Below are 27,942 nucleotides of genomic sequence, written 5' to 3' on the forward strand. Positions count from 1 at the left end.
AAACTCTTACGGAATGTCTCCTCTGTGCCTTGCACTCTACTAGAAGCTGGAGGGAGATATTTCAAAAACCCTCTCCATCCTCAAGAAACTTCATTTCACAGGGAGAATCATAAGCCAAAGCCGCAGCTGTAACAGGAGGTCTTCCCAGGGGCTGCGAGTGGGAGAGAGCGCCTGGCTCGACCCAGACATCCTAGGCAAGATCTCAGCCTGGACAGCACGGGGGCTGACATGAATGATGGCGCTTTGTCTGGCAGACAAGCAGGGGTGTTCATTCGGGAGCAGAGGGACAGCAGGTGCCAAGTTAGAGCCACAGGGGAGCCAGCTGGGCTCTGCCAACAACAAGCCACGCCTGACAGTGAGGTAACACCTACTGGTTCCTGGGTACGTGCCATGGGCCAGACATTTTGACAATTGTCTTACATGCACAAGCTCATTAAACCCTCAGGACAGCCCTGTAAGGTGGGAGTTATTATCACCACTTCCATTTTCCAGATGACAAAACTGGGGCTCGGAGAGAGTGAGAAATGGGTCCCGGGTCTACTCCTTAGTGCAGGGGCAGGATTTAGGCCCAGCACTCACTGCCATCAGAGCTCTCACTCGTCACCGGCGCTCTATCTTGCCTTCCCACAGGCTGCTCAGTTTTTTTGTGGTGTACAAAGCTCAAGGTCAGTGATGGCCAAAGATGAAGCTGCGGTGGAAGGCCGAGGTGAAGGCCCTGCCCTGCCGAGGAGATAAGGTTTTAGGAAGCTCGGAGAGAATCAATGAGCAGGACATGGTGATAAATGGATTTCTATTTCTGAGCTATCTCACACTGCTTATAGTTCAGAATAGAGGGAAGAAGCAGGAGACCCACTCTTGCCCCATGCCACCATCCAGGTGAGAAATTGGGAGGGGAGACTAAGGAGTGGGAGAAGGGCCTAGAGCTGAGGGGCCTGATGTGTGGAGGAGGAGGAGCCACGTGAGGTGTTCCTGAGGACTGGATGAGAGCGGAGGCGAGATCCAGGCTGATTCCATGTCCGACTTGGTCCACCTCCAGCTGCCTCCTCCAGCCCCAAGGCCTGCACTGCCCTCTGCTCTCCCTGAGGCTCTGCGGTCAGAGGCACACCTCCTCCCCTGCCCTCATCATTTATGCTGTAATTACCCCATACCCACCTGACTAGGGATTCTCCAATGGCAGGGCCATGGGTCAGACTGCTCTGTGTCTTTAGTGCTGGCCGTGGCATTTGGCAGTTTCCATGCAATAAATATTAGCTGGACTCACACACTGAACATAATATTCTGTGTTCCAGGCACTGTGTTAGTGCTGGGTGCAGAGTGAGCAACACGACATGACCAATGCCCACCTCCATAGGTCACACCTTGGGTGGGAACAAGAAACAAGGTCAGCCTGGCAGCTGGAGGCGGGGAAAGGGGCTGAGTACATGAATCGAGAAAAGAGGCAGTTAAGCTCCATGGGGGTGGGGATTTTTGTCCCTTTTCCCCACTTCTGTACTCCTGACATCTAGAACAGTAACTGATAAAATAAGCAGGTGAATACTTAGGAAGGACAGTCAGTGCTATGAAGGAAGAGAATGGGGTGCAAAGAGAGGAAATGAAATGGGGAGCATCCAGGGGGCATCTTTGAGGAGGCAGCCTCGTACACTGCAGTCTACAGTGTGAGGCGTGGGAATAGGAAAATTCCAGGTGAGGACGCCAGGCCCCGGCTGAGAGAACAGTGAATAAACAATGAAATAAATGAAGTCGCATCCATTTGTAAAGGCACCAAATCGCAGCCCAAGCTTGGACACCCCTCCTCCCTGCGAGCAGCGCTGCCCTTCCCGGAGCACATCAAATGGAGAATTTATGGCAACACATGACGCACTTCCCACTGAACAGACATTGTCATAAAATAGGGCTGCAATTTGGTATTAGAAATTGAAAAACCTGGGAGAAGACCAAGGTTGATCACAGATGATAGGAACAGCACCGCTGAGAACAGGGAAAGCAAATAAGCTGAGCGAAGGGCCAGCGTGATGGAATTCGGAGGCGTCTGAAACGCTCATCTCGTGTCCCCAGCTTGCTTTTGGTAGGCAAAGGGAGAAAGGGAGAGAGATAAACATAGAATGGAATTACATTAGGCCAGACAGCAGGGAATTGCATGCATGATTTTCTCCAAGTCAGAATTTGGTTTATCCATTTGCACTTCTGGGCCCTGACATTGGACTTGGTTAACACCTGACCAGAAAGGTCAAGGTCAAGCACCTTTCAGGCAGAGCAGTAGGGCACAGGGAACCATTTACAGAAAGACATGGGGACTTGGTCCCTGTGTTCCCAGGAGGGGTTGATGCCTGTCTTGAAAGGAAAGCCCAGATCAAGATGGGATGTCAGAGGGACCGAAGCCAGGCACCAGCCCCTCTGCCTTCCTGGGAGGAGCTCCCAAGCTGCTCTGTTCTTCCTCTCTCCTCCACCGAATCCTGGTTCTGTGGTCTTTACATTCCCCTCTCCAATGCCTTGCTCTCTTGGCCAAAAGCCCCCTTAAACCTGACTTCCCCTTGAGGCCATCATTACCCTATGGCCTTCTGCAGTGCAAGCAACTCATGTCCCCTGGCCATGAATGTCTGTTAGAGAGCTGGGCTCATGTGCTCACTCTCCTATCTATTCCATCTGTGTAAACACTTCTCCTTTGACCTTACATTGTCTCCTTCCACCTGTGCCACTTTCTACATCAACATCTCCAGTCTCTTCCTCTCTATTCCCGTTATCACCTTGCCTCTTCAGTTTTTTTGATCTTCTCACTTCCTCTCTGTGCACTCCAACCAGACCTTGATCTCCAGCACCTCTGAAATCTTAACTCCACCCATCTGCTCTGGCATCCTTTGTCTCTTCAGCTTCTCCACTCATTGCCCTCCCGACCCCCAACCCCCTACCCCCCACCCTGCTCCTGTTCATCATCCTTCCCTTGGCTTCTCGATTATCACCCCCACCTCCTCACTTATTTTCTCATTTAGCCTAAAGCCCTTGAGTAACCCCTCAGCCATTCTTTTAACAATATCCCAACCCCCTGCCCCATTGTCCTTCCATTTCTCCAAACCCAACCCGCTCCTCAATCAGTCTTGCTGCGCTTCCTCCATTTCTGAGGGATCCACATCACTGAGGGCTTCTGGGACAACTCACACAGTCCTGCTCTTGGTGTCCCTATAAATGAGGCATCTCCATCTCCTCGGGCCCCAGAGGTGCTTTGGCAGTCCATCCAGCCATGATTTCTTCTCCAGAGCGATTGTTTCAGACATTCTTGTCAACATCAAACCTTCTTCCCCAGGACTGGTTTCTCACTTTCAGCAAAGACCATGACCTCCTGCTTTACTTAGAAAACAGAGCCTGTGTCATCATCATAGAATCTCCTTCAGCCTTTCTGGGATCCTACCTCAACACCTGTTGCAATCACCTCTTCCCTCGTTCCCCCGAGAGTCCCCAGGTCTCTCAGGCCTTCCCCCAGTAAGTGACTCCAGGCAGGGCAGTGGAGCACAGGGAGCCCATTTCTCCTGCCTTCTCTAGAGTTTCATGCCCTTATTCCTCCATATCTTCAGCTAACTATGTGATATCTCTCATCTTCTCTATCTGCCTCTATATTTTATGTGTCTATCTTTATCTCTATTTCTATCTATCTTCTCCTTCCCTAGCATTTAAACGTGGTTATATTTCTCCCATCTTAAAAATATTTTAAACTGCCACCTTAAGTCCATACTCCTCATGTGTTACCACCTAACTTCTCTCCATTCTGTCACTTTTAGGAAATGCCATTTTTAAGTGGCATCCACTCTTCCTATAGCATCTTTCTCTTCTCCCATTGGGTGTTGGTCCCATTGTTACATTCAGTCTACTCCCCGCTAATTCACCACTGCCCTTCACTAACCTGCTTTTCCCTGCAGCACGCGGTGCTATTGTGTTTCTTGAAGCTCATTCTTCTCTAGCCTTCTGTTATCCCACTTTCCCTGGGATTTAATCTAACATTGTGCTGGTCCCTACAGTGTACCTAACTGTTCTGTCCTGGACTGGCAATTCTTCTCACTCTCCTTGAGTGGTCTCATCCTTCTCATGGCTTCTTTTATCATCTGTGAACTGAATCCAAATTCTGTATTTCTAGACCAGACTTTTCTCCTGAACTTAAGACCCATGAGGCCACTTTATACTAGCTGTGTTCACTTGGAGGTGCCTGTGTCCACTCAACATGCCCTACTGTTGACCCCCAGACCTGTCCCTCCTCCTGCATTCTTATCTTAGTGGAAGCACACCCAGGGTCTAAGGCCCACCTCATGTCACTGTAGACCCATGCCTCTCCCTTATCCCCTATAACCTCACTCTCAGTGAGCCTATGGCTTCTTCCAACTTTAGGCCTTCCAGATCTTTCTATCTCTCTCCATCCCCTCTGTTAGTGCCCAGTCTGGGATGCTACCGGAACACCTTCCAAATTACTCCCACTAGAATGGAGGCTCCAGCGAGGCAGGGCCATGTCTGCCCCGTTCTCTGTGAATCCCCAGGGCAGGCGCAGTGGCTCACTAAGTAGACACTCAGGCATTTGTTAATGATCCCTCTGCCTCCATAATGGCTGCTCCTGACTTTTCTACAGACAACAGTTGGAGTGATCTTTCAGAATGTACAATATGAAATGCTCAATAGAATGGACCCCTTTGTGGACTCCCAGGCGCCTGTTATCTGTAGCTCAGTCTTAATAGCAGATCTCACAGGCCCTTCCATGGGTTGGCCCTGCTGCCTTTTCCAGCCTCATCTCTCAGCACCTTGCCGACAGTACCTTGTGTATAGAAAGGCAATATCGCACAGTGGTTAGGAGCCCTAAGACCATTCAACCCATTTGAATCTTTGATCCACCATTCTCTAGCTCTATGGCTTTACATGATTGATACGTGCCTCAGTTTACTTATTAGGCTATAATAGTACCTACCTCTCAGGGTTACTGTAAGAATGAAGTGACTCAATATATCTAAAGTGCTCCAAGTGGCTGCCGGCACATAATCAGCACCAGATTATTAGTTATAGCAACTGTTAGCTAGTTAGTATCACTGTTGTCATTGCAGTCCTACAGTCTTACCAATGAGACTTTGCATGGCCTCATCTCCACCCCAAGGGTGCTTCTCCCCCCTTCTCTCCCACTCATTCCTCTCTTTTCCCCCAGCTTCCCTGAAATATAATTAACAGATAACATTTTACAATATATACACATGATGACCTGACATGTGTATATATTGTAAAATGGTTACCATGATATGATTAGCCAACACAACCATCATCTCATATAGTTACAATCTGTGTATGTGTGTGATGAGAACTTTTAACATCAACTCTTTTAGCAACTTTCAAATATACAGTATAGTATTGTGAACTATAGTCACCATGCTGTCCATAAGGTCCCCAGAACTTACTCATCATATAACTGGAACGTTGTATCCTTTTACCAACATCTCCTCATTCCCCCACCCCCCAGGCCTGACAACCACTGCTCTACTCTTTGTTTCTATGAGTTTAGATTTGTTAGATTCCATGTATAAGTGATACCATATAGTATTTATCTTTCTCTCTTTGGCTTATGTCACTTAGTATAATGCCCTCAAATTTCATCCATTTTGTCACAAATGGCAAGATTTCCTTCTAGTTTGTGGCTGAATAATGTTCCAGTGTGTGTGTGTGTGTGTGTGTGTGTGTGTGTGTGTGCATTTTCCTTACTAATTCATCTATGCATGTCTTGGTTATTGTAAATGATGCTGCAATGAATCCCCCGGTCCTTTCACCTGCTGGCTCCTGCCTAGGCTTCAGATCTCAGCTTAGACATTACCTCCTCCAAGAAGCCTTCCCTGATGCCAGGGCTGGGACTGGGGTGAGAGGAGCAAGGTACTCACTCACCTTGGGCATAAAATTTAAAGGAGGTGAAGGACGCCAAAAAACACAGTAATTAATACAAATATTTTAACATAAGTTTAAAAATGAAGATTAATGGAAAATGTCAGTGATTAAAAACATCAACATTTGAAATAACCACAGGCTCTGATGATGAGGACTAGGATGAGACCAGAGAGGTGAGTTATCCAAGTGCAAGGTCAGATCTGGTCTTCAGTTTAGGTCTTGGTATTTTTTTAAATGTTGAATTGCCTACCTAGTCATTAATTTTGAGTTCCTAAAAAATGTTACACTAAGATATGGTCTTGGTTTCTGAAATTTTGCTGGCTTATGAAGTTTTGTGCCCAAGATTAGTGCCTCACTGCCCACATCTCACCTATTTCCAGCCCCACCCTCCAGGTATCCTTCTGGCCCTTCTGCAGCACAATCACACAGTGACATAAATATTATACTTTCTCCCTCACAGGTCCCTGTTCGGCCATGGACAGCAGGACCCAAGTCCAGATCTCTAGTCTCTAGCACAGGGATTGGCAAAGAGCAGGTGCTCATTACATCATTTCATGCTCTGGTGGCACTGACGCAGGAGAAATGGGGTGGATGTAGGAATGGGGGAAGACCCGTACCTACCCCTGGGGGAGAGCTGGCAGATTCCTTCCTCCTCTGAGAATACTGGTTCTCTTGAGCTGATCACACCCGCAGACTAGCAGCTGTTGGCAGGGACATGGAAGGTGTACCCCCATATGTGTGTATCTTCTACAGCATGGTGGGACCTCCCTAAGAAACGTTAAGTCCGGGACGTAGCTTACGGAGTAGGATTCAGCTCTGTCTTCAGATGCTGGGTAACTTCCGTTAGGTCTCCGAATGCCTGCAGTGACAGTCCTTGGCCAGGATCTCAACACCCCAAGAAAAGGGGAAACTCTAGAAGAAGGAGGACCTTGCTGCCTGCTTCTCCAGATTGATTTGTCCCAGGGGCCCCTTCTTCCTTCCCTTGGAGACCCTGCCAGTTCAGGGACCTAGAGCAAGGCCTTCCTGGGAGTGCCTCAGTGTGTGCCCCAGGCCCTGCACAAGAAAGCCAGCACTGGAGGGGATCGGAGGTGCTTTCAGCAGGGGTGTGTGTAGAAGGCAAGGCCCAGAGGATGTGTGAGATGAGAAATGGGAGAGCCGATCTGTGCATGAGCCCTTAGACCTGGCACCTGGCCTGGTCCATCCACTTTCCCTCACATCCAAGGACCCAAGATGTTTGAGACCACACACACACACACACACACACACACGCACACCCTTCTTTCTCCCAGCTCTCAGCAGGGAGCTGGAGGCCCTGGTTTGAGGGATAACATGAATGTGACAACCAAGTGCCCGCCCATGTAAGGTAACACACAGAGCTGCCTGTTAGGTCACACACAGCATCTTCGGGGACTGTGGCTCCTGGCAGCCCGTAATGATGTCTACAGAAAAGCCAGGTTCCCCTTGGCATGACAAGCCTGGGAAGGTGTCCAAAACCTCCCATTACTCCAGCCCCCTCTCTCCCAAATCATGGGGCTCTTCCAGTCCTCACCTACCATCTGTCATTTCATTTATTACTCCCTGTATTTCTCTCAGGATGCCTTCCTCCCTGGGAGCAGAGCTTCTTCCCCTCCCCCTCTCCTATATCCTCCCCACCCTCCCCTCCTGCCTCCTCCACCATCATCTCTCACAGCACCAAACACAAGGCTGGTGGAAGTGGGGGTGTCTCCTCCAGAGGAAACTCCAACATCTTGGTGAGGACAGATTCCTTTCCTGGGGTGCCTGGGTCCTGAATGACACTCCCGTGAGGCAGCCAGCCCATTATGCCCCCCTGAGTCCAGGCCCCAGAACTGTCCCAGGGAACCCAGCCCTAGTCTGACTCACCACTGTTGAATCAGATGAACTTAAAAGCATAGCTAACAAGTCATTTGTTTCATTTTACCTGCTACCATCTCCAATTGAATTAAAAAAAAAAAAATATTCATGCAAGTGCTTCCCTATCAGAAAGCAGCCAATACTGATTCTCAATCTCTGGTTCGGGGAAAGGCAGGCAGCCAAGCATCAGCTGCCTTCTCATCTCGTGCCTGCCGCTGCCACTCCAGAACGGACTGCACTCAAGATCTGTCAGGTGGCATTAGGAATACAAATGCAGAGTTAAGTTCAGCAAGAGAGTCTCCAAACTTCGGGGCTTGTCAGCTGGTGAGACAGGCCTCCCGAGAAGGAGGTAGACCCACCTTCCCTGAAGGAAAGCATCCCAGCACCTCAGAACTCTTTCTGTGGACAGGGGCCTGGGCGTTTGACAGGATGCAGGTTGCTCACCGAAGATCTGTCTGTGTCACTGGGAGCACTGACTCGTGGCCGAGGAGCTGCAGCTCCACAAGGGAATGAAGTCAACTTTTGTCTCTGTTTTCTTGTCTTCCTGTCTTTCAGAGATCGAGCAGGGCAGCTGCGGCGACCCCGGCGTGCCCGCCTATGGCCAGAGGGAAGGCTCTCGCTTTCGCCACGGTGACACACTCAAGTTTGAGTGCCAGCCTGCCTTTGAGCTGGTGGGGCAGAAGGCAATCACGTGCCAAAAGAATAACCAGTGGTCGGCTAAGAAGCCAGGCTGCGTGTGTAAGTGAGCAGGAGGGGACCACATGGGGTCTCCACCCAGAGGCAAGGGCCAATCCCAGCTCTTCCAGGTGCCCCATCCTTGGGAACTTTGTAGATCCTAACAACATCACTCTGGTTGGTTTCTTCTACTCCTCACAACACTGCCGGTTGGGTCCTCATTTCTGGCAGTGACGTTGACTGTAGCACTGAGAAGGGTTGCCCTTGACATTTGGGGACCTTCTTCAATGCCATCTTCCCTCCCTGGTGATCCTGGAGAGCAAGGTATAGGCCACTGGGGCTCAGTTCACTGGGCTCAGACCCAGACATTTTCTCCTCACCCTCGTTGCCACCAGTGACACCAGATAGTCAAGCCATGGTGGAAGGGACTAGTAAGTCTGTAAGATTGGACTCTGTACCAGCCTCTGAGTGCTGTGGGGAGCCATGGCCTTGCCAGGAAAAAGGAAATTTTCTCAAACTGCTTCCTCTTGGATTTGATTTAGGGAGGGTGGGAATCAAGCTGTCTTTGGATTATTGATCTTTTGGCAAGAAAGTTGGAGTTGAGAGCTCTGTTATATGGAAATAATGAGGAGGCCCATCTTCCTTCTTTGACGGGATGGTCACTCTTTCAACGCAAATAATACTTGAAGTCCAGGGTCCCAGTGGGTTGGCAAGTGTGAGGGGACTGTGTGTAGCTAAGAGTGGTGCAGGCTTGGTCGCTATTGAGAAACCAAAGGATCCAGCTTTTCTGGGCTGTCACTTCTTCTCCCAGCCCTCACTGCCCAGCCTTCTCCATCTCTTTCAATCTGCTTCTCTTGGGGAAAGGCAGAAGCCTGACCCTCTGCTCTTCTCAGCTGTCTGCTTGGTGCCTCTGAGTTGCTGAATATGAGGGAGTGGTGGCCCCAGGGTTGGGGGAAGGAATAACCTAAGAGGGTATCAGGGAACATCCGTGCTGACTGAGAGTTTGGTGTATGAATTGGTGAGTTGGGTCACATCCTTGTGATTATACTTTTCAAACAACAACAAAAAAATCACTGTTTAGTTTAACCCAGCATTTTTTATGACTTGTGAGTTTATGCAAAAATTCTTACAGAGGTTTAAAGATCAAATCACTCTTGGGTACACATTAAACAAATCACTCTTATTGAAAATAATAAAATTGCATGAAATCTGCCCATCTCTGTGGCCTGACATGGTTTGAATAGACTGCCTGGCAGTGTTCACCTCATAGCACACTGCACACCAAGGGGACTGGAGGAGGAGAGTCAGCAGGAAGCAGCTCAGGGAACACAGGAGCCAGGGGCCTGGCAGACAGAGACCTCTCCTCCCCCTGTCCCTCATGGCAGGAGCTGGTGAGTGGGGTGGAGCTCCGCTGGGCAGATTGGAGGTAGGGCTTCAGAAGGTGAAGGCACAAGCTTTGGGAGTCCAGGGTACCATGGGACTTCATCTCTGAAATCCAAGTACATAAAGCAAGGCAGGGAGAACTGGAAAGGGCCGGGCCTCTAGGGCAGAGAGCTGATGGGAGTAAAGTGGTTGGCAGACCAGCTGGATCAAGTTCCGTGCCTCCAAACTGAGACCTAGTTGTAGCAGAATGCTACCTGCGGGGAGGAAGGTTGGGCTGTCACACAAGACATCCCAGGATTTACTTGACTCTTTGGCTCTTAGGAGTAGTTTTAGGAGATCTTTCTAGAACCTTCAGTAAGGGCAGAGGACCAGCAGGCCCTTCATTTCCAGGAGCAAGGCTGGCAGCTTCCAGGGTGCTGGGCGCTGATGCAGACAGCTGAGAAGCAGGGGGCAGAGCTGTCCTGGCGAGTACCAGTCAGTGTTCTCTGTGGTGTAAATAAGGCGTAGGGGCCCTGGGCTTATTGATGAGAACAGTGAAGCAGGCAGGCGCTCTGGGGGCCAGTACAGCGTCTCTTTTTCTGGATGATTCTGAGACCTAGCAGGATGGCATCCCAAGGCAGTCCCATCACTCGGGTTTTCCTGGTCATTTGGACAGAGCAGGACACAGCTCACGTCTCAGGGATGATGGCTTCAGTGGAGGAGGCCAGAGAGTGCCAATTGGCCCCAGGCCTTTGCGCCACACAGCAAGGTTGCATTTGCATTTCATGAAAGTGGGGGTGCCACCTGGCAGCTCCACTGAGCTCCCAGCCCTCAAGCTATTTCCACAGGTTCTGTGCATTCGGGGGAGGGGGTGGGGATGAACGGTGAAAGAATGGTGATGAGCAAGTCTTGATAAAATTTTGGATTCAAAATCGGAGACATGTTTCTTTATCCCAGCTCAGCTGCATGACAGTGGCAGGACACCTTTGCTCTGGATTTTGGTTTACTAATGTATCCAAGAGATAACTCTCCATTCTGGCTCCAAGAATTCTAAGCTTCTATGATTATATTTACAGAAAAAAAGGACCACCCTAGGCGGTTTGACTCAGTGGAAAGAGGATCAACCTATGGACTGAAAGGTCCTGGGTTTGATTCCTGTCATGGGCCTGTACCTGGGCTGCAGGCTCCATCCACAGCTCTGGCTGGGGTGTGTGTGAAGGCATCCGATAGATGTGTCTGTCTCACATTGATGTTTCTTCCTCTGTCTCTCCCTTTCACTCTCTCTAAAATCAATGAAAAAAAATATCCTCAGGTGAGCATTAAAAAAGAAAAGAAAAAGAGAACCGTGACATGAGCAATTCTCACATTTTTCACAGTAAATGCTTGGAGACCATTTCCCAAAATGGGCATTCACACAGCACGTCACCCTTTGGATGAGGGATAATGTTAAACTTTGGTGTTCTGCTCCTGACCCCAGATCAAATATATGATGATGTGATCAATAGGAAAGGGACATCTGTGAGCATCTATAACAGCATAAAAAGTCCAGTCAGTCCCTGTGTTTTATAAAGCCGTCCTAATGCAAATGCAAAAGCCTCTCCAGCGAAAGTTAGCTTAAGTGCCTGAAATTTTGCCCCGCACTAGTCACAATAAATATTAATGCATTACTTAGCAAACAATGCTGTTCTTTCCTTCTGGAAATTAAGAGGGAGACTGGGGAAATATCTTCATGGCTCAGATTTCTTTGAACCATTGTCCCCCAAAGTGGAAAGCGGCGCCTTGTTCTTCCCTTGAAACATTTTCTTCAAAAACAACTCCTTTCCCGAGAATCGCCCTGCCGAGACTGCACAAATGCAAGCTTTCCTTCATGTTTCAGCACATCTTCTGTAGCCAGCAGAGACTTCAGAATAATTGTGTTGGCTTTTGAGCTGCCCTCACAGTAGTAGATGCTCAATAGATGGTCTTTTTTTCCACGAGGTTTTTAAAGAAGATGATGTTTCTCACCGTGACCGGCATTTTGAAAGAAGAGGTGGAGCCAGCGTCTTCCCTCTGAGTCTGTCTTCCTCCCTGGTTAATTCACATGTCCAGGGATCCCTGCTCAGACTCAGTGGGAAGTAGTGCCGCTCTCCATCCATTCAGCAGGATTTACTGAGTGTCTGCTGTGCCCAGCACCGTGCACTGGGTTCTCGGCTGTTGAGTCTGCCTGGGAGTGTGCTCAGCATGGTGTCCTGGGAGAAATCTCTGGCCACCGTGCCCTTGTTCTTCGCCTGCCCCACGCTCTGACATTTCCTCCCCTTTCCTACAAAAGCACAGAGAGCCTTTCCCATGCAACCATTCCCCTGATTCCTCCATAAGAAGAGAGACGCTGAGGAAGATACAAATAACTCTGGTGGTGGGTGGTTGACACAATACTTGATGCTTTGTTGATGGGCTAGCGGAGTGTTTCACACTTCATAAAATAGCCAGGAAACCAATTATCAGCCCATTAGCAGCCACTTTCAAAAGCAGTTATAAAACAGCCTTAACCCAGAGATAAGCTGAGACTGCAGAAGTGCAAACTTGCCTTCACCATCTTGTAAACCACCAGGAGACAGTGTGGGTCCTCATTGCTCAGTTCCTCCTGTCTGTGGCATCTGTGCAAGGTGAGGGCAGGGCCTCTGGGGATGGGCACAGTTGAACTTATAAATCTTGAGAGACCAAGGAGGGAGAAGTGGGTCCTTGGGTGCTCAAAGAAAATGTCACAGCAGAAATAGGGCTTGGGTTGGGGGAAAAGGAAGGTGTTCTACACGGAGATGCTGTGGGAAATGTCCTCTCCTCTTACCTCCTGACTAGTCCTCTAGAGTTCTTCCCCAAATCAACCCCCACCCCAGGACATACACACATCACTGGACAGAAGAGTGGATTGGCTCATAGGGTCATCAGTATTCTCAACCTCATCACTACTGACATTTTGGACCAGCTGATTCTTTGGGGTCAGCCTCGTGTGCTGCACAATGTTCAGAAGGACCCCTGTTCTCTACCCACTCAAAGGCAGCAGCCCACACACATGCCCCTCCATCAGCTGTGACAGGCCTGGGGAAAACACCACCCAAGATCAGGAAGCACTGGTCTAGGATAATATAGTCTTACCAAATTCCAAATGTGAAGAAATCTGGGTGTTTGCATTTTAAGTAAGGCTATGACCAAACTCAGGGGCCTATAGAATTGTGACAGTGAGAAAGTGTGGAGTATGGGCAGATGCCTATATTTATTAAATGTTTTATGTCATTGGGAAGATGTGACTCTTCCCTATAACTTAATGGAATTTTTATTCTCTCATTTTTATAGATGAAAACAAATTCCAAGGAAACAAGATCACTAGCTCAGAGGTTATGGAGCCATTAAGGGATGTGCTGGAATTTGAACTGTTAGTGGCAGAGCAGGTTCCTACTCCTAATCTTGCCATCTCTCCATTGCACCCAATTTCCAGAACCCAAGGAGCCATCTGCAGCAGGAAGGGCAAGGAGTCTCAGGCAAAAGTACTAGGCCAGAGTACAGAAGCTAATCTTTGGCTGAGTTATTGCCATAACTCAGTAACAGAGATAACAAGACTTAAATTCATGAGGGCGAGATCCATCACCTTTGTGGAAACTATGTCAATGCTGTGTACATACCAGTATGCACTCTACCAGAGTAGAAGCCTTTTCCTAATCTTTACTTTCATCTCTTCTCCTCACCCATTTATCCACCCATTTTTGATTTACTGAGCACCTGCTATGTACAAGGTCAACTGCATACGAGGGTATGAATCTTCTTGGTCATCTGTTTGTGGAGGACCTCTGGGAATGAGCCTGCTCAGGCAGGTTGAAGGGGGAGTTTCTTAGCAGCATGTCCTATACAATGTAACTCGGTTTCAACGAGTATCTGGAGCAACACGGGCTTTTGGTACATTCTATTCTTTAAAAGTTTAAACAAATTTAAAAGGTTAAATAAATACAATACTCTTAATTTCCCATCCTAAAACCCAAACCCATTTCACATTGGCCATTCTTTTACTCTCACCCATGTACACGCATATTTCAGGGGGTGTTACTCAAAGTGAGCATCCCATCTTGCCTTCTGTGTTTTAAGGTTCACATTGTGTTGCCCATCTTGCCAGGCTTCTACACTCTTTCATCGTTATCGTTCTTAACACTTGAGGGCTATTCTGTCCAGTGAATGGACCATTGCTTAGCCAGCTATGCTCAGTTACATTCTGTAAGGCTCTAATGACCATCCTCATGCTTATGGCTGTTTTTTTCTTCTCTTGAATTATTTCTAGGAGTGAGGTGGTTGGGCCAGGTAGGAACATTTTTATAACTCCTGATGTACAGACTCTTTTTCCCCTCTGGAATGGCTGCTGTGGTGTGTGTGTTTTTTTAATTTTTAATTTATTGGAGTGATATTGGTTAATAAAATTACATAGGTTTCAGGTGTACAGTTCTATAATACATCATCTGCATATTGTATTGTGTGTTCACCACCCTAAGTCAAGTTTCCATCTATCACCATCTATCCCCCTTTATCTTCTGCCTCCTCTAACCTCCTTTTTCCTATTGTGGTCACCACACTGTTGTCTGTGTCTTTAAGGGTTTTTTTGTTGTGTGTTTTTTTTTTTTTTGTGTGTGTGTGTGTGTGTGTGTGTGTGTGTTGTTGTTGTTTTTATTTTACTTAATCCTTTCACCTTTTTTTCACCCCGCTGTCCAATCCACTCCCTTCTAACAGCTGTCAGTCTTTTATTGCTCCCGATAGTGTGCGCCAGTTCATAATGCCAGCAGGAAAAGCGCTAAGGTTCATAGAATCCCTGCCCTTCCTACTCAGAAATGTGGCCTGTTTCTCTTTTGTGTTCATCTTTCTAAATAAAGCGACTTTGTGGTTTTCTTCAGAGAGTTTATATATATCACTTGTAACCTTTATCAGCATTGCCAAACCTCAAGTATTTGTGTGGCCTCTTAATAATGGCGATTTTAATGGGTGTCAGTTGCATATATCCCCTACAGCTTATCCTTGTCGACTTCTGCAATGTGCCAAATGTTGTGATAAGTGCTGCAAATTCAGAGATGATTAGGGCATAGTTCTTGACCTCAAAGAGCTCACTCCAACAAGAAGATAGACATAATTATGTAAATTAAAGTGGGCTTGTGTGGTTCAAAATGTAGTTTCTCAGCTCGAAAGCATTGGTGATGCAGAGGCGTTTAGGGTCGCCCCATGAAGACTCATTCGTTTACTACTTAACGCATAGGCATTGCGTGCGTGCGAGGCAACAGCCCCTCTCTCACAGAGCATGGACATACATCGATGCTGTTAGAATAGCTGGGCCTGGAAGACAGGAGGGCAGAGTTGGCAGTGCTGAGTTCTGAGAGAAGCCATGGGGTTTGAGCCTGGGCAAAGGGGGTTGTATAGACACACAAACGTGTGTGAACACACATGTACTGCTAGTCTGGATATTTGATTTGCAGTGCTTCCTAAAAGTGTTGGCTGATGTCAGCTGTACATGATGAAAGAAGGGAGGTGGGGTCCGAGGAAGTAGGTTTGAGAGCTTGCTGGGTCCCATGGGCCAGAGGCATGGCGCTGTTGAGTAAGAGATGTGAAAAGAGTGTCGGGATTTTCAGCACAGGACCCTGGACAGAGCCTCCAGTCCTGGCCCTTGTCCAGCTGGTCTGGGTCCAGCTCTGTGGAGCAATTCCTGCGTAACAACTGTCTGTACCCACTCGCAGCTTCGAGAATGTTGTGTTGGCATTTTCCTTTCTAGTTTGAAGGCGCTGCTATTTCTATATTGTAGATAGAAACTCTTCTTGGCATTTTTCTACATAATTTACCAATCCCTTGTTCTCCTTTTTTTCTTTTGCTAGTCTGCATTGTACAGTCGTTTTACATTTTTATATAGACAAATCGCTCAATATTTTTATTTCTTTTCATAGCTGACAACACTATCATTCTGCCACATGTCTGAGAATCAGTTTGTTCTATTTTTGGTTATTTCTCGGCAATTTGATTTTTTTTTTTAAATATATAATTTGTTAATCCATCTGGAGTGTATTTAGATGAATGTATAATATTGTGCCAACTATTATGTGGTTTTCCAACATGATTTATTAAGTAATTCACTTCCCTTTTTATTTGAGGGAAATGAATTGTTTTATCGCACACTGAATCCTCAAATGTAGTTAAGTCTGTTTCTTGAGTCCCCACTTTGTTCCGCTGCTCTATTTCTATCTTTGCACTGGTACTGAGTAATTTTAATTGTTGTTTTAGAATATGTTCTAATATCTGGCAGAGCTGGGAACGACTCCTTTCTCCCTTAATTATTTTCTCTTTCAGAACATTCATTGTGATTCTCATCTGTTTGTTGTTCAAGATTAATTTTAGAATCATTTTGTCAGAGTGAAAAAAAGTCCTATTGAGAGGTTGTATGTGCGCTCCTATTATACTATAAATTAACTTGAGGAAAATAGGCGTTTTATAATGCACAGCCTTCCCATCCAGAAGCACGGCGTGCCGCTCCTTTTGTTCATCCACTTTCATTTTTCTAAATATAACGGCTTTGTGGTTTCCTTCATATAGGTCATATACATCACCAGCTACCTTTATTTTTTTAATAGGCAGGTTTTCCCTTTCTCCCTGCGAGACCTCAGTGCCCCATACACAGGCGAAGCTTGTTCTGTTTTCTCTCCTTTCTGCGCCTGAACCCAGGCATTCCCTGCAAACAAATAATCCCAGATTTTCCAGGACAAGTGCAATTTCAAGCTGCCTTTCTTTTGGCCCAGAAAAGACGATCACAATAGCTAGAGTCCTTGGAAATTGCCTTTTTCAGATATTCAGAGCCAAAATTGGGATCAGGTGAGGTTTGAAAGCCTCAGCCTCCGTGTGTGGGAGGGGGATCAGATTTCTGGGGACCCCTTGTGATCGGGCCAGGCCACCATAAGAGCTGTGTGCACTTGCTCTGCTGATGCAACATTCGTCTCCTTTCTCTAGGCTTCATTGAAGGTCCTATTAACTCCCCGGTGGCCCTCAGAGAGAAGCAGGGCACCTGGGCATTGCTTTGGTCCACATTTGTATGTCAGGCCAATTCATGGAAATTGAAACGCAGCATGTGTAGCTCTGTTTCCCCAGTAGGGGATGAGCAGGAAGCAGCTCTGTTGTACAGGCTGGTACCTCCCTCTGTTACCCAGCCCTGAGTAGCCAGAACAGTAAAGACCTGTGGTCTCACTACGCTAGTGATATGCAGAGTTGGGGGTGCTGTGTAGTAGTGCCCCCAGGAACCCAAACGGGTCATTTCCTTGAGCAGCACGTCCAAGGTGGTGGCTGGGGGTGGGGAGGGGATTGAGCTCCTGCACTGGGGACTAGACAGGTGTGGCTGGGAAGGGTGCTGGGACTGCAGGGGAGCCTGGGAAGGGTCAGCCCCTGCGAGCGAGGCCAGGACTGGGAGGGCTGACCCTGGGTGAAGGGATAGCTTTAAGGGTGGCTGTCATCACTTCCTAACAGAATGTCCAAGAGTCAACAATTGCCCTACCAGGTCAGTGGGGGTGATATATCACTCGGTATATTTATTCTTAAATAGGCAGCTACCCTGGGGGGGAAGGCAGCTCTAGGGTTGAATTTGGCCCTCATCTGGGGGAATCCGGGGACCCTGCACAGCCAGAAACTGCAGTTTCAGAAAGAGCTTCCCTCGCAGCAGGGAATGGAGAGGAAACCAAGAAACAGCTGGGACACATGTGGCAGACAGGGAGGGTCCTGAAATTGTGTGGGCATGTGGGTGTGTGGGGCTCCTCAGAAGCCCACCAGATGCTGACTCTACAGAGCCACACACACCCCACCACACTGGTTGGAGGGGATGGGACTTCTCCATAACTGTAAGGCTTGGCTGCTCTTGGCTCGGGATCTGGTTGTAAGAAGTGAGCCGTGGAATAAAGGTCTTCAGTGTGTCTGGGCAAGGCCCATCAGGCAAACACTGGCTAAAGGGATGGCTGGCAGAGCCAAGCACAGCCAAGGAAGTAGAGCCACCCAGGCCAGTGTGGGCCGGTACATAGGTTGTTATCTTTATGTTTACATAGGCAGGCACGTCATGGGAAACAAGTGTCTTTGGTGGTCATGTCCAGTCTAAAATGGGCCCAAACCAGCTAATCATTAGACTCATTCATGGGCTTTTTAAAAAATATATATGTTTATTGATTTCAGAGAGGAAGAGAGAGGGAGAGGAGAGAAACATCAATGATGGGAGAGAATATTTGATCAGCTGCCTCCTGCTCCCCTCCTACTAGGGATCAAGCCCATAACCTGGGCATGTGCTCTTGACTAGAATCAAACCTGGGACTCTTCAGTCCACAGGCCAATGCTCTATTAAGCCAAATTGGATAGGGCCATTGATGGGTTTTTTATTTTATTTTATTTTATTTTATTTTATTATTTTATTTCATGGCTTTTTAAAATACAGATTCTGGCCTGGCTGGTCACGGTTAGATCCCCAGTCAGGACACATGCCTGAGTTGTGGGCTCCATCCCCAGTGTGGGGCTTGTGGGCTCTATCCTCGGTGTGGGACAGGCGGGAGGCAGCTGATCAGTGATTCTCTCTCATCATTGAAGTTTCTGTCTCTCTCCCTCTCCCTTTCTCTCTGAAATCAATAAAATATGTTTATTTTTTAAAATACAGAATTGTGGCCTCATCACCAGAAATTCTGATTCAGCAGGTTTGGGATGAGGGCCAGGAAGCGAAATTCTAAACTCTTCCCAAGTGATCTAGATGTTGGGGACGTTTGTGAACCTCTAATATAAAACACACTGTGCTAGATGCTTGTAGGGTCATCCTTGAGGGGTTCCTTCCCCTGACAAGCTGGCAGCCCCTTGAGGATGAGGAGTGATGCCACGGTGATACGTTATCCCTAGGAGGGTGATTATCCCTAACAGTGATTATGATGGTGGTAGCTTCCTGGAGTCCAAGGAACATTGACCTTCATAGAGGGGAAAGGGAGGCAAAGTCCTGGATTCTGACATTGTAACTGATGTTGTGATTGCCCGCCTTTCATTTCATTTGAATGCCATGTCGGGGGCGGGGACTGCTGTGCACCTGGCCTTGTGCTCCGCATCGGGAGAGCAACAGTCGTGATTCTCACACGGTTCTTGCCCTCTAAGAGCTCATAATCTAGTCTAATGAGTGTGACAAACACATACTTTTATTACAAAGCAGTCTTGGACTTGTCACAGTTATAGATGTGGCCACAAAATGCCACCAGAATATAGAGGAGGAAAGATTTATTCCAACTGGAAGATTCTTAGATTCTTGGAGGATCATACATGAGCAAACTTTCAGTCCATCCCAGCCGAGGGGTCTGTCCCTAACTAAACTGCAAACACCGCTGAGCACAGGACCCAGTCCAAAGGCCCTGTTTGTGCATCCTAGGGCCACAGCTAGCTCCTCCCGTGGATAAACCGGCCCAGCCTTAGAGTCTAAGCCAGGGCTGTGAGCTGTTGGTGGGGGAAGAGGATATTTCTGGCATGCTCACTTCAGCTTTTGCCTTTGGGTTCAGAACAAACAGGTCCTTTACTCTGTAAAATTTTCAAACCTATGTGTGTGCGAGGTGTGTTCCCAGGGCCCGACACAGATCCTGCCTTCACTGCGCTTCTCAGGGTCTGACTCAGAAGCTGCCAGGATCTGTTTACACAGCTTCTGGCTCAGGAGCTGCTGCCTGCAGCACTGCCAGTACCTGCCCCCGCTCCCTGCACCTCCAGGCCAATGTGTCATCTCACTGGGTCAGAGCAGCACTGGCTGCTGCAGTGCCTTGGCCCCCAGGAGCCACTGCTCACCTGTCTAAGCTTGGCTTTCTGGAATAGCCTTGGGCTACCCCTCCTGGGACTTAGCTCTTCACACAGTCTTTGTACAAGGGCAGTCTTCTGGGGGGGGGCTCAGGTTATGGGCTCAGGAAGTGGGTTGCTGCCCTAGGCCACCAGTTAACTCACCTTTGCTCTGGGAGTCAGGTGAGGCTCCACCATGGTCTTGAAGGCAGCTCTCTCCAGCTAACTGTAAACTCCCCCGGATCATTGTAGATTCCCTGGAAGGAAATCTAAACATCTCTCTCTTTTTTTTTTTTTAATACTCACCCAAGAATATTTTTTCCATTGATTTTCAGAAAGAGTGGAATAGAGGAAGGAGGGGAGGAGAGAAACATCGAGGTGAGAGAGACACATCGATTGGTTGCCTCCCACAAGCACCCTGACCAGGGCTGGGGAGCCTACAACTGAAGTATGTGCCCTTCACCGGGAATCAAACCCATGACCCTTTGGTCTGCAGGCCAGTGCTCTAACCACTGAACAAAACTGGCCAGGGCTAAACATACTTTTTTGATCATGGTGAGCAGCCACTAAGTGCTGTTTTTCAGTCCAGGAGAAGAGAACATTCTAGAAAGAGAAAATAGCTTCACTAAGACATGGGGTTTTCCTTGCACATTTTAGAGTTATGCGTGGTTTAATGTGGCTGGAATGTAGGGGGCAGCGGGGGCGGGAGGGTAATGCTTCATCTACTGGGAGTGGAAAAATAAAGATTAAAGAGATAGGCAAGTGCCTTAGGTCTTTGGGGGTCTTTTGATCTCTTCTGAGGAGTCTGGTCTTGATCCTCTGTGCGATTGGGAGTCTTTAAAGAGTTCCAAGCAAGGATGTTACATCATGAAAATGTGTGATTTACAAAATTCACTCTGAGGCCAGTATGGAGGATAGATTCAAAAGGGGTGAGATTTACAGCTGAGAAGCCAGGTAGACAGATGCAGTGGGAAGAGGGCCTCAGCCTAAGAGGAGTGTGATGAGGGTGTGACAAGTGCAAGAGATACTGATGAGATAGAATCAACGGAAGTATGTGTAACTGATAGAATATGGGATTGAGGGAGAAGGAGCTGATGTATTTTGTTTAGGCAACTGGGTATTGTCATTCATGGAGATAAGGAATGAAGGAGGCTTCGGGACATAGATAAGGCATTCAATTTGGGACCAGCACTTGGAAGTGCTAGTGGGATCACCCTGGAGAGATGTCCATCAGTTTTACACTGGGTCTGGAATGTGCAGGAGGGTCTGGGTTACTAGTATTTACTTGAGAGGTAGTTGCGTACAGGGGGAGAAGTTGGGGGATGAAAGAGGGCAGAAGGAAAGCCCATAACTTGGGGATAATAGTTCTGAATCATTGGCTGATGTCAGGGAACATTTCAGATCCTAGAATCTAAGAGAACCAGGTTGGGGGGAAGAAGACGAGGAGTTCAGTTTTGGACCTACTTACCTTCATTGCTCTGACAAAATCCCACACTCCTGCGTTATCTAAAAGATTTTCCTCTCCACCTCATCCCTGGTGCCTGGCTGTGGTTCATCTTGCTGTGTCACATCACTCCCCTCCACCCTTCACATACAGCGAGCCCGTTTCCTCCTCTGGCCTTCGCACTTAGAACCCCCTCCACCAGGAGCAATCTTCCCTCAGGATAGCTGGCTCCTGCCAGGCCACATCCTCAGACATGCCATGATGACCCTGTTATTGACAGGAGGCCACCCTATTCCATTCACTTTTCCCCTCTCCCTGCCTTATGTTCTTTGCCACCTGTTAGAATATGAACTTCTGAGGGCTGAGGACTTGACTATCCTTCTGGTTGGTTGCCAACCCATACCTAGAGCTGTGACTGGCAACACAGCAGGGACGCCATTAATCCTCGAGCCAGGTGAGATGTTTCAGAGACCATTGGCTATACAGTCTGGAGCTTGGGAAACAGATCTGTCCTGGAAGCGGACTTGAGGAGTTGTGTGTGGGATGGGATGCTCCAGGGAGCGTGCAGTGTGCGAAGATGACCCCAAAATAGAGGGTGTCCCCAAAAATGTAGACACACACTTTGAATCATTACAAAGGCAGTGTTTATTAAAATATGTTTCATTTTCAAAGTGGAGCTATCAGCTGTTAGTGTGTGTCTACCATTTTTGGGGACCCCCCTGTCGATCCTTTCGTGTCCTGAAACTGAACGTCAGGTGGGAGAGGAAAGCTTTCAGAGGACTGTGAAGGGGCTGCTGGAAAGACAGACAGACCTCTGGGGCACAGAATGAAAGCTCCAGGAATGTGGGAAGGGTAAACTCTGATGAGTGCCCTCTAACTTAACTCAGGACAGCAGTCCCACATTGTGCCTGCCTGGGTGCTGGGGATTGGACCACACCCCCTCCCCATAAAGAAAGGAATACAAAAACTTGAGCACAATCCATGGCTTTGTAATCCTGTGTGCTTAGGAATGCATGGCCCGCATTGTCCATTTATCCCTGAGGCTCCTTTTGGATGTGTCCTGCGTTTCTAGAAGGCCTCCTCTGTGTCCTCCTCGAGAGAACCAAGTCTTAACTTACTCTGACTTTGTGATAAGGATGAGCCCTGCTGGGTGATCACTCTCACCCCTCAAACATGTAACCTTGAGAACCACGCACACCCTTCGTGGGCCCAATGAAGTTAAATGACGCCTTCCGGCAGCTCTGTGCAGGGATGACATTAAGACAGTGCAGCTGAAAAACTAACACACACTGAGCTTCTGAGCAGAAAGAGGTGCAAGAATTCAAGGGGTGGGTTTGTAAGGCCTCTGCTTCCATCCCAGCTATACATAATAAGTAGCTGCCTCAGTTTACTTGTCCAGAGAGACCCCAACGAAGCAAGGATAATCTGATGGTGGCCTCTCCAGCTTGAGTGAGCACTGCTGGAGGAATCACCCAAGCAGAAAAACAGGTGCTGCTACAGATCCCATGGCACCAATCTTGATCAAGCCTGCAGCGGGGCCAGGCAGTCCATCTGTGTTCTCAAGGCAGTCTATTCTCTTACCCGTGGAAGCTATCTCGAGCATTCTCCACTCTCCAGCCCCAAACAGCCCCCTCTCCTCACCTTGCCACCAGAAATGACCTTGTCTCCCACCTCCCAGAAAATACCTTCCACTTCCAAATACCAGAGGCAGCAGCCTGCAGAGAATCCCCATCCCCATCCTTCCTTCCTCTCACGTCTCCACCTTTTCTATCAGATTCTCACCCATCAAAAACCAGTCCCCTTGAGACTGTGCATCCCCATGTAGTCTTTAGATCAGGGACCTTCATTCACAGTAAGAAGTGCAATACAGTCACACTCACACATAATTGAAACATACAATCTACAAACAGCACTTACCTTTCACTTACCTATGATGAACTCAATTATTTTCCATTCTCTTCTTTCCTTCTTTTTTTTTTTTTTTTCTTTTTTCTTTTTTCTTTTTTCTTTTTTTTTTTAGCATCAAGCCTCATGACCCACCACATCTCTTTCATGACCAGTCACTAACAGTGGCTGCAAACCCCTATTTCAGAAATGTTGCTGTAGATTCTCCCTCACCTCCCACATGCTTGGAACCTTATGCCTTGTGTAATTCATCCTCCTCCTGTTTCTTCAGCTCTACCCCCTTCTGCCAAGCCCTTCTCATCAGCATTTACATTTTCTCAGGTCTGGTCTGGGTAGCTCAGTTGGTCCCAGTGCACCAAGGTTGCGGGTTTAATTTCTGCTCAGGGCAGGAAGCAACCAACCCTATATAATAAAAGCCTAGTATGCTAAAATGTCTGGTGGTCTATTTAGGCAATCAAAGGGCAATATGCTAATGATATGCTAAGGCTACTCAACCACTCTCTATGATGTGCACTGACCACCACGGGACAGACACTTGATAGGTAGGTTAGCTCGCTGCTGGTGTCAGGCCAATCGGGACTGAATGAGATGGGCTGGACATGTCCTGGAGCCCTATTGTGATCCCTTCCCGACTGGCCAACCTCCCGCGTCCCTCTCTGGCCCTGATTGTGAACCAGTGGGTCTCTTGGCCTGGCCTGCATCCTCTCACAATCTGGAACCTCAGGGGGATGTTGGAGAGCCAGTTCAGCCTGATCCCACAGGCCAGGCCAAGGCTATCCCACTGGTGCACAAATTCGTGCACTGGGACTCTAGTAAATGTATAAATAAATGGAACAACAAGTCAGTGTTTCTCTCTGTCCCATCTCTCTTCCTCTCTCCCTTCCTCTTTCTTTCTCAAATAAAAAAATGTTTTAATTTTTCTTATATCTCTCTTAAAAGTAAAGATCTTTCTTCATACCCCACATCTCCTTACCCATTCTCTGAGATTCTCTGTCACATCCAGACTTTTTTGACAGGTTGTCTTCCCTTGCTGTATCCATTTATTGCCTCCTAGTCCCTTGTCACCCCATCCATTTTGACCTCGGTGTCCACCACCCCTGGAAACTGCTCTCTCTGAGGTTACCAATGAGCCTCTTGTTGCAAAAATCTAATGGGTTGAATTTTGTTCTTCTTTTTGTTCATTTTTTTAAATATATATATATATATATATATATATATATATATATATATATAATTATTATTATTTCATTTCAAAGAGGAAGGCAGAAGGAGAGAGAGAGATAGAAACATCAATGATGAGAGTCATTGATTGGCTGCCTCCTAAACACCCTCACTAGGGATCAAGCCCGCAACCCAGCATATGCCCTAACTATGAGTCGAACCATGACTTCCTGGTTCATAGGTCAATGCTCAACCACTGGGCCATGCTGACCAGGCCAATGGGTCATTTTCCATCCTCCTCATACACAGACACCTAGTTGTATCACAGAACAGACAGCCCTTCCTCCTCCGGGAAGCCACTCTTTGTTTTTCCTCCCACCTCTTGGCTGCTTTGTCTTCATCTGCCTTGCCAGCTTCTCTCCATCTTTTGCAAGTTTCCATGTGGTGCTGTTGCCAATTTGATAGCTCTGTTTGAAGTTTTTGTTTTTTAATATACTGCACATTTTCCCACATCTTTATTGATCAACTTTATTCTTTTGTTAGTCACCTCTTAATTTCCTTGGCCCATATTTATATTTTGAGTGTTTATCTTTCTAATGAATTATAATTTGTTACACGTTAAACATAGTAATTATTTAACTGTAATAACTTGCAAATATTTTATCTCCAAATGTTTTTTTTATTTCTGTGATTGAAAATATTGTTTCCCTTATGATTTCTAATTTGAGTATAATGCTAAGAAAGTCCTTTCCCTACCTCTGAGATTATACAAATATTCCTCATATTTTCTTCTAGTACTTCTGTGGTACATTGAGTGAGGTGTGGATCTGATTTTCCTACAACTTGTTAGCCATTTGTACAAGCATCTTTTATCAAGCAATCAGCCTTTACCCTGCTCTTTTGAAAGCCTATTTTATCATATACTAAATTTTTAGATGTATGTTTCTGTTTCTGAGCTTTCTTTTTTGGTTCCAGTGATCTCTCATGTGAAGCTACTCCAATACAGATTTTATCATTGCACCTTTATAATATGATTTTATGCCTGAGCTGGCAAGCCCTCCTTTTACTGGGAGAAAGTAGGTCTCAGTGTTGAGAGCTTGGGCTCTGGTACCAGTTGGACTAGGTTCATGTCCCAGTCCCATCACTTACATGCTAGTGTGACTGTTTACTTGAACCTGGGCTATGTTTCTGCATCTGTAAAATGGGAATAATAGTATTCACCATGGAGGGCTGCTAAGAGGGTTCATGAGTTAAAGCATATAACTCTTTTAGAATGCCACTCAACATCTCATAAGTTATTATTTCCCATATCTCTCAAGGAGAGTTTGCCTATTTTCACCTGTTTTTTCCAAAAGAGCTTACGATTTTTTAAGTTCAGGGGGATGGGGAGGGAATGGCCTGAGTCTTGCCTGGAATTGTTATATTTATACAATAATTTAAGGATTATTGTCATCTTAACAATATGAAGTCATCATCCAGGAAAATAGTGTCCCTCTCATTTTTAAATTTTCTTTTCTGCCTATCCAGAAGTATTGTTGTTTTCATTGTATAGGTCATGTTTGTTTATTGTTTTAGGGCTGAATTTGATCTGCACAGTGTAAAAAAATATACATAGGATTTTTTTTTTACACTGAGTGTGTTGGTGTATGAGTTAGGAAGGTGTGAATTTGTGTATCATACATACTTTTTATAGGATTGTGTCAAGATTAGTTTTAATGGCATTATTATTACACTTTTTTTAAAATTCTAAAGCTCTAGCCATGAAACCACTTACTCCCTTAGTATTTTTCAGTTTTCTTAGGTTTTTCTCTTCTCACAATTTTGGTGATTCAGAATTTACTTGGAGATTCTCCATTTTGTCAATATTTCAAATTTATTGTTATATTATACAAACTATCTCTATATATAAAAAGCCAGTGACCAGAATGCCAGAATGACCAGAACAACTGGTCGCTATGACGCCCACTGCGACCAGTGAACCAGCCCAAACGGGATTGGGCCAGCCAGCCAACCTCCCACAGCCCCTCTCCCCAGCCACCCCACCCCTGATAGCCTCTCCCACCCCAGTGGAGAGCAGGGTGGCTGGCCAACTCCCCCTCCCATGGCCCTTCCCCCCTGTTGGCTCCACCCCCAGCTAGCCCTGCCTCTGATTGCCCCCCATCCCCACCCCAATAGGGGACAGGGCCAGCCAGACAACCTCCTGCAGCCCCTCCCCTTTGCCAGCCTGCCCCCAATGGGCCCCCACCACCCTGATCAAGGGCAGGGCTGACCGACCAATCATCTGCAGCCCCTCCTCCCAGTCAGCCCTGCCCTAATCAGGCGATCTGGGCGGCCAGCTGCCCAACCTCCCACTGTCTCTTCCTCCCTACAGACCCGGCCCTGATTTACCTATTGGGGTCTGGCTGGCTGAATCCCACCTGTGCATGAATTCATGCACTGGGCTTCTAGTTCTTTTATAATTGGCATATATACTTAATTTATTGTCCTATCTGTGTTTCTACATCTTCTCTCTATTTATTGAGTAGATCGAAGAGAAGTTTATCTTTTATTGATCTCTATTTTTTCTGCTTTTATCTTTACTAAGTTTACTCTCCCTTCTCTCTCTACTATTATTTAGTTATTGTCTTTGTAACTTTTTGAGTTTAAACATTAATTTCACTTTTTAATGTATTATTTAATAATGAATAGGGCTATGAATTTGCTCTTAAATATGGCTTTGGCCTATTATCATCATCATTATTATAAGTAGCCTGGATTGACAACTTTTGTTGCTTCTTTGAACTGAAGAACTTATTTAGGAAAAGGTTTTATATTTTCAAATGATTGGGACTTTTATTTATTATTTTATTATTGATTTCTAGTTTATTTGCACTGTGAACAGAAAATGTATCCCAACAGTTTTTCCTTTGTGGAAGGATTTATGGAGATTTTCCTGCAGCCTAATATAAAGTCCATTTCTGTAATATGTCATGGGCACTTGTAAATAAGGTGATGTTCCTTATTTGAAGTTAAAGAGTCTCATATAACACATTCACACTCAAAGTGTTCTACAGATCCTCTCTATTTATTTACTTTTAGCCTCAGAGGAGTACATCTTTTTTTAATTCTTATATATTTTTTAAACAGTTCATTTTGTCTGTTTCAGTGCTTTGGGATATAATGTATCATAACTGTCATATCTTTACTGTAGAATGCGAGCATCATCCATTTTTCGAATATCATCTCTGAATTTTGTTTGCTCTACCAGCCCCCTAGAAATTGAGTTATCATTTTGAAAGCAGTGAAGCTAGCAGTGTCAACACCAGAAGAAAAGATAATAAAGAGGGTTTTTTCAAAAAAGCTTCTTTTATTTTCTACTCAAGATCATATCCTGTATAATGAAGACGTAACATGCAAATGGTCATTATGCTATGAAACATAACGATCGACTGTGTAACGACTAGGTCACAGATCCGCATGAGGGTGGGACAGCAAGCTATGGGGGGAATTAAGGGGACTAGAGGGAGCTCAGGAGGGCAGGGCATCAGGTCGAGAGCTACAGGAGGAGGCAGCGAGCTACTGGTTACAAGCGGGTAGTGGAGAGCTACAGAAGAGGGCAGAGCAGCAAGCAATGGGGGGGCCGGGGTTGCTACAGGAGGGCAGGGCAGTGGGTGGAGAGCTACTGGAGGGCAGCAGCGAGCTACTGGCAAGATACTGGTGCACAGATTCATAATTCAGGGCTACTAGTTATATAATTACCTGATATTATGCACAATTGTGCAGCCACTTGTTAATGAGTTTTCTACCTTTCTTATTTTTTGAAATTTTGAGCCATGTGGGAG

At 46.7% G+C, this 27,942-nt stretch overlaps 1 protein-coding gene across 9 annotated transcripts in view; it reads left to right on the forward strand.

Moving 5' to 3' along the window:
* The window catches only part of CSMD2 (CUB and Sushi multiple domains 2), a 541,275-nt gene that overhangs the window by 314,968 nt on the left and 198,365 nt on the right, over positions 1-27,942 (forward strand). For 8 of the 9 annotated variants that reach the window (XM_084873018.1, XM_084873017.1, XM_084873019.1 and 5 more), the window contains one exon: positions 8,323-8,505. The exons of the other annotated variant lie outside the window; for it this stretch is intronic. In XM_084873018.1, the coding sequence (XP_084729144.1) occupies positions 8,323-8,505 (183 nt within the window). The remainder of the gene's footprint in view (positions 1-8,322; positions 8,506-27,942) is intronic. 9 annotated transcript variants of the gene reach the window in all.

Source organism: Pipistrellus hanaki, assembly GCF_964339955.1.
Source record: "Pipistrellus hanaki genome assembly, chromosome: 2".
NCBI lineage: Eukaryota > Metazoa > Chordata > Mammalia > Chiroptera > Vespertilionidae > Pipistrellus > Pipistrellus hanaki.